Here is a 7500-nt window from a genome sequence, read left to right as displayed (position 1 = left end):
TGCTTTGCATTGTCTCTCCTTTAGTTTTTCGGAGAAAACCCGATTTTACTATGGGGAAAACCCGATTTTACTATGGGGAAAACCCGATTTTACTCTAGCATAAAAGCACAACTATTTCTGAGGTGTCATTATTATCTTTGGTTATAAAAAAAAAAAGTAGGAGCTCAAGAAAATATCGCACGCAACTATTTATACTAAAAATAGATTTTTTTTCGCATAATGACACCTTTACCACAATGATAATAGGCTTCAATAGACGTCACTTCCCTCTTAATGACGCATAGTAACTTAGTGACTGGTTCTAAACTATCGGAGCAATGGCGGAAGCCCTTATGAAATACTTCTCCGACAAGCATAAAAGTGTAAACAGAGTAGAAAAACATTATAAATCGATTATGTCTTGACTTTGATACATTCTGATCACATGACAGACATTTGAAAAAGTTCTAGGCAGAATGAAGAATAAAGAGTACCGATTTTCTTTATTTAGAATCAAGTCGCTCGTTGCTGGGCGGACGTGACATCAGACTATTGAATCCTATTCTTCGAGTTAAATTATTTGATGCTGGTTAAATTTTCACCCGTTGGTGTAAATGAGAGTAAATCTTGAGCTAAATAATATACAATTTTGAACACGTTTGGTCTTCGGCATTGTGTTCTGATGATTGCACGGGTTTAAGAGTGCTATTATCAAGAATGAGTGCCGAAAACCAATATTATAATTCAAAAATGATTCTGTTACAACTCCCATTTAAAAATGACAGTCAGCAAAGATTACTCTGGAATAAATTCAGAAATAGTGAAATTATTTTATGGAACCCTTAATTTAGAGAAAATACAATTGATAGAAAAATCAATTGATTGTATTCTTGCGCGTCTATATTAGTTCACTTAGAAATGAAAAGAAACAGTAAATAATCAACGATTATTTCCCTTAGTTTGTGGTCAACAGTACGCTTCAACAGTCGTAACGTCACTTCCCTCGTAATGACGCATGGTAACTTAGTAACGGGCTCTAAACTATCGGAACAATGGAGGACGCCCTGATGAAATATTTCTCCGACGAGCATAAAATCGTATCCAGAGGAAAAAAAAACATTATAAATCTGATCATGTTTTGACTTTTACACATTCTGATCACAAGACATATGAAAAGTTCTAGCCAGCAAGAAGAATAAAAAGTATCGATTTTCTTTGTTTAGAACCACGATGGCCGCTGTTGCTGGGCGACGTGGCATCAGACTATTGAATCCAATCTGTGTCTCGAAAGTTCAAGGCCTATGAAAAGTAGGGCCCCTCGTTGATAGGGGTCCAATATTTAATATATGCAAACGCGTTTATGGGCCTATAAAGGAACCTAGCAACCGCTCTTTATGATTGGATTCAGTATGTAGTAACTACCGTGATTGCCAGAACTCGGTATTCTGGCTGTAGGACTCCATGGCTAGGATGGGTCCAGATGGCCGGTGAATCACGGAATTACTGAGTTAAAACTAGATATTAAATAGATAATGTTAAAGTATAAAAATATAGCTTACCCTGAATCTAGCTAGTCGTAATGGTAGATAGGTATGGTCGCAACAGATATGGTATGGTAGATAGTTTAGTGTAGAGCTTGAAGTGTGCAGTAGGTAGTCTGTAGGTAAGTGTGTAGGTAAGTCTGTAGGTAAGTGTGTCGGTAAGTGTGAAGTGTCTCTGTCGGTAAGTGTGAAGAAGTGTGTGAATCGAGAGGTCCACTCGGCTTTATATGAGCCGGGTCAGCTCGGGACGAGGCAGAGCGGAAGTAGGAATGACCATTGCCAAGGTCACTAGCCGTACGATTGTTTACGGCTAGAGATCCCTACAAGTAGTCTGATGTCACGCGACCGGCAACGGCGGCCATCTTGGTTCTAAACAATGAAAATCATTACTTTTTATTCTTCATGCTGGCAAGAACTTTTCATTTCCTTTTCATATGCCTTGTTATCAGAATGTGTAAAAGTCAAAACATGATCAAATTGATGGTTTTTTTTTTTCTCTGGATACGCGTTTAAACTCGCCGGAGAAATATTTCATACGGCGTCCGCCATTGTTCCGATAGTTAAGAGCCAGTGTTACTAAGTTACCATACGTCATTAGGAAGGAAGTGACGATACGACTGTTGAAGAGTATTACTAAAGGAGATGTAATGACCTATTTTAAGTCATTGGAGGGTATTCAGGAACTCTTGCGTTTGATATTTCGTACAAGTTCTCAACGCAGCAGGCTCTTAGGGCTACGAAGACGGTATTAGAATTAGGAACGTGTTCTAAACTCCAAACGTAGGAGCTCAACAATCTTATAATATTGTTGTTGTTAAGCGGTTACAAGTTTTCGAAAACGGATGAGCCAAATATGTTATCCTTCGCCTCAAAACGGTGTTAAGTCGGGTTGGTTAAGATGTTGAAAATTGAATTTATAGCCAGAAATATCAGACTTGTGTTGAGTTTGTATGTTTTATTGAGGAGAATGGATATCATATTTTAGGGTGCTAATGCCAACAATTTATATTTTTGACCAGTTTAACAATTAATTCCGCTTTTAAGCATCTGGTTCGTTCCGTCATAATACCGTTTTGAGACGATATATATATGCGATATTACGGATAATTTGAGACGCAAGTAACGACTTCAATTCAAAAGTATATTTACATTAAAATAGAGAATGAAAACAAACGATAAATTCCTAAATAAATGTGTAGAATTAATTTAAATTAGAATGAGTAATGAAACAATGGTTTTAGATCTCAGGGAGGAAAACGTGGGGAAAGGTGAGATTACTCGTAGGAATTTGCGAATAGCTCTAGGCGCTTTATAAACCACGACACATCATCGTCATCGTCGTCGTCATCATCATCATCATCATCATCATCATCATCATCACCATCATCATCATCATCATCATCATCATCATCATCATCATCATCATCATAATCATGATCATCACTTCTTTTACTACTACTTCTACTACTCATACGACTACTATTGGTAATAGATATTAGAACTACTACTACTACTACTACTACTACTACTACTACTACTACTACTACTACTACTACTACTACTATTACTACTACTACAACAACTACTACTACTACTACTACTACTACTACTACTACATACTATACCACTACTACTACTACTACTACTACTACTACTACTACTACTACTATCACTACTACTACTACTACTACTACTACTACTACTACTACTACTACTACTACTACTACTACTATTTCTGTATCATCATCACCACTACTACTAACTACTATTTCCACCACGAGTTACTTAACGGCCCACTGAGGCCTGTGTATACAACCAAACTCAACACCTCTCACAACTAACAGGACAGTTCACATTCATGAACACAGGGTTGTTTTCACATTCGCCGTTGCTCGCCCAGTAGCTACAATGATCATTTCCATCAATACATTCTGAAAAAGGAAAAAAACAGAAAGAACATATCTATAGATAGAATGAAGTTGACGTCACTCGGGTCTTTGTTATTGTTTTTTGCCATCCAAGTTTATGAATAATTCTCACTTAAGTGTATTATCCAGACTATAAAAGTTCAAGGTTACACAGAGTTTTGTGTGGTGGTCCGTTATACCGTGGCCTTTGTAAAGTTATGGCCTGATACTGACCAGTCTTTTGCCACAAAAGAAAACAAATCGTGAGTTGTATCCAATAGTTCAACCAATGAGATAACTTGTTTCCATGAGCTCTACTAACGACAACTCACTAAGCGGTGCAAAAAACAAATAATGACGTCAAAATGCTAGTCCTTTTGGATTTCAGTGTCAGGCTATAACATAACGATGGCGACGGTTATAGTCCCGGATGGCAATGTTGTGAGCTTCTGAGCCAAGCGCATATTATCTATACATTTTTAACCCTTTGTTTATACGTAAACTCATAACCAGATACTGTACAAAAAATATACCACTGAAAATAATGAATAAATAAAAACATAGTCAAGGTGAGGGAGCGGGCTAAATGACAGTAAATGTGTCAGTGCATGGCATAATCATTCGGAAGGAGAAAATTTTGGATTTGCATTTTCTGAAAGAATATGCTCACCAGAGCATTTTAATCTTTATTTGAAATAAATCGGGTGGTTTTTCATGAAGTTATGGTCTGATGTATAGGAAAGGTATCCAGTAACTTTTCTCAAATTCCATTTCATACTTTTTCAACTTGACTAGCTATAAAAAGTATTTAGAAGTGAAATTAAGCTTTGCTATTTCACGAAGATGTACAAAAAGGGTTGATTTAATCATTTATGACAAGAACTCATTTTTTATTTTAAAAATTGACCTTCTAACTTAACTTGGCAATATCTCAGTTCAAACCTTTTCACCATCCAACTGATTATGTCATTCACTTTAACAAATAATCTGATCGGTTACTGCTTTGTACTGGTTGAACCATCAATACAAGACAAAGGCCACGAAACGAAATAGAACTGTGAATGGGAGCGATCTTTATTGATGTTTTCCCCCCTAATTAGTCATCGATCACATGATTAGTTGCTGTAACATGATTGGACATTTCTCAATAAATTTAAACACGCTGTTGTGTTTATGAAAGTTGTAAACATACTCTTGAGTCACGCTGAGCAAAATGACCAATCGTGATGTTGGATAATTCTCAAACTGTGAACACTTTTCACGATGTGGGTCATTTTGAGCACATATTCCACTGTGACCAATGACCTCGAGCACATGGAACGGTAATATAGATAGTATGCAGATGACGTCACTCAGGCCTTTGTTATTGGTTTTGCCAACCGCGTTTGTGAGTTGTTCTCACTAAACTGTATTAACAAGACTATAAAAGTTCATGGTTACACAGAGTTTGTGTGTTGGTCCGTTGTACTTCCGGATGGCAATGTTGTGAACTTCTTGGCCAAGCGCATTCTATCTATAGATCGCTCCCATTATATTTTATGAGTAGCCTACAGCCAATGACAAATTGTTATTATCTTGACAACTCACGTTTCGTGTGGTGTAATTTTAAATAGTTTTAGGGCTTTAAGTTTACAAAGGCGACGACATCTACGTCTGGTCCGACAATGGGGATGATCTTTATTACCTTTCCATGTGCTAGAAGTCACATTGGCCACATTGCAAAGTGGGCTCAAATGATCCACATAGTGAAAAGTGTTCACAATTTGAGAAATATCTAACCATATAACTGGCCATTTCGTCCAGCTTGACACATGGGTGTGTGTACCACACTTTCATAAACAAAAGTAGTCCTTCAGAACCACCAGGCCAATGGAGCCGGAGTTTATCTCGGTTTCTATAGCGTGAAACGGACAATAGCAATTGCTTGCTACCCTTTTGATAGGACGCTAGTCTATCGCAAAGTACTTTCCGCCAGATCTAAAAGACCCAGCTATCCAATCACTGCTGGGTGGACAGGAGGGTCAGAAAAAAATCTCGACTGCACCCGGGAAGCGAGTGCTCTACCAACTGAGCTATCTGAACCCCCTCTCTGGACGCCCTTTCATAAACAAAGCAGCGAATTTACAGTGTTTTTGTTTGTTTTGAGAAATGTCCAATCGTTGAACAGCAACAAATCATGTGATCGTTGACTCGGTTGGCGAACTGAATAGATCGCCCTGAATCTACTGATGTCATGTGATGTGCCCTTGTTCTGTGCTGGCAGTATTGATATGGATGCCTTGATTGAAAATATTACTTATTTATATTATTATTATTATATGTTATATTATTATTATTATTATTATTATTATTATTATTATTTATTATTATTATTATTATTATTATTATTTTTATTATTATTATTATTTATTTTATTATTATTATTATTATTATTATTATTATTATTATTATTATTATTTATTATTATTATTATTATTATTATTATTATTATTATTTTATTATTATTTATTATTATTATTATTTTATTATTATTATTATTATTATTATTATTATTTATTATTATTATTATTATTATTTATTTTTATTATTATTATTATTTATTATGTTATTATTATTATTGTATTTATTATTTGTTGGTGATGATGATGATGATGATGATGATGATGATGATGATGATGATGATGATGATGATGATGATGAAAATGATGATGATGATGGTGATGGTGATGGTGATGATGATGATGATGATGATGATGATGATGATGATGATGATGATGATGATGATGATGATGATGGTGATTATAATGATGATTATGATGATGATGATGATGATGATGATGATGATGATGATGATGATGATGATGATGAAGAAGAAGAAGATGATGATGATGATGATTAAGATGCTGATAAAGATGATGATAATGACAACGACAACGACGACGACAACTACCACTTCCAACACGTACCACCAGTCCCACAAAGTCGACAGCTCTGCCTACAGTTAACCATCATGTACGGAGGGTTCTGTTCACACTCCCCGACTCTTGCCCAATAGCCACAGAATCGGTGACGATCCACACAGTCTAAAACAATTGGAAAAACACAGTGAAAGGTAAAGTTTTAAGTAGTTCTCATAATATATGAACTAGACGTAAAATGAGACCCACCTTCACAACGGCTCGGGACACGCTAGGACTATTTTGTCCAGTCCCAATAGGTGCGGTAGGTTTCTCTTTAATATATTTGTTACAGATTTGGGACAGGACTGTCCCAGGACAGTCCTGTCCCAAATCTGCAACATATATATTAAAGAGAAACCTACCGCACCTATTGGGACTGGACAAAATAGTCCTAGACAGTCCTGTCCTAGTGCGGCACCCCCTTTAAAGTGGTATAATGTTGGTGTGAATATTTTGCCTTATAAATTAAATGTATTCAATTTTAAGCTTAATCTACAACAGCAGACCAGACTGTAAGGTATAAAGTTTTATTTATACATCTATATGATGTTATCGATTGTTTTGGCAAGCGGAAGTCGTGAGCATTTTACCAAAATATTCTATAAATTATTAAGGTTTTTTCTTATATACCTACATATGTGTGATGTTAAAAATTGACTTCTCATGGTGAGAATTTTATCCAAAATTCTCTCCAGCAGACTCGACGTACGCTGTGAAGGTTATTCATACTTTTGAGTATTGTTAATGACTGGTTTAGGCAGACAAAACTAGAGAGCATTTTACCAAACGTTTCTCTAACAGAGTGTAAGTTATAACAATTATTTGTTCATTTATGTTAAATGTTAACGATTGTTTAGGCAAGCAGGAGTAGTAGTGAGCATTTTAAATTATTCTCTCTAACAGACAAAATACGAGTTATCAGGGTATTTATACATTTGTGTGATGTTAACAAATGCGGCTATGTGGTCTTGTGATATGACACTCACTTTCGGATCGGATCGGAAGGTCCCGAGTTCGCGCCTCGCTCGGCGTATAGTTGAGTCCTTGGAAGAGGCTCTTTACTCACATTCTCTCACCGTATTCAGGTGTAAAATGAGTATTTGGCCGTTAACA

At 36.1% G+C, this 7500-nt stretch overlaps 1 protein-coding gene across 1 annotated transcript in view; it reads right to left on the bottom strand.

Annotated features, from left to right (window-relative positions):
* The window catches only part of LOC144981083 (uncharacterized), a 67829-nt gene that overhangs the window by 27598 nt on the left and 32731 nt on the right, over positions 1-7500 (bottom strand). Inside the window, exons 9-10 of the mRNA XM_078929202.1 lie at positions 6394-6510; positions 3363-3451 (exon numbers count right to left, since the gene is read on the bottom strand). Coding sequence (XP_078785328.1) covers positions 3363-3451; positions 6394-6510 — 206 coding nt within the window. The remainder of the gene's footprint in view (positions 1-3362; positions 3452-6393; positions 6511-7500) is intronic.

The sequence above is a fragment of the Berghia stephanieae genome, chromosome 10, assembly GCF_034508935.2.
Source record: "Berghia stephanieae isolate SIO BIC M18660-M18661 chromosome 10, UCSD_Bste_1.3, whole genome shotgun sequence".
NCBI classification, from domain to species: Eukaryota; Metazoa; Mollusca; class Gastropoda; order Nudibranchia; family Aeolidiidae; genus Berghia; species Berghia stephanieae.
Note: the sequence above shows the minus strand (reverse complement) of the source record. Positions and strands in the feature narration are given on the sequence as shown.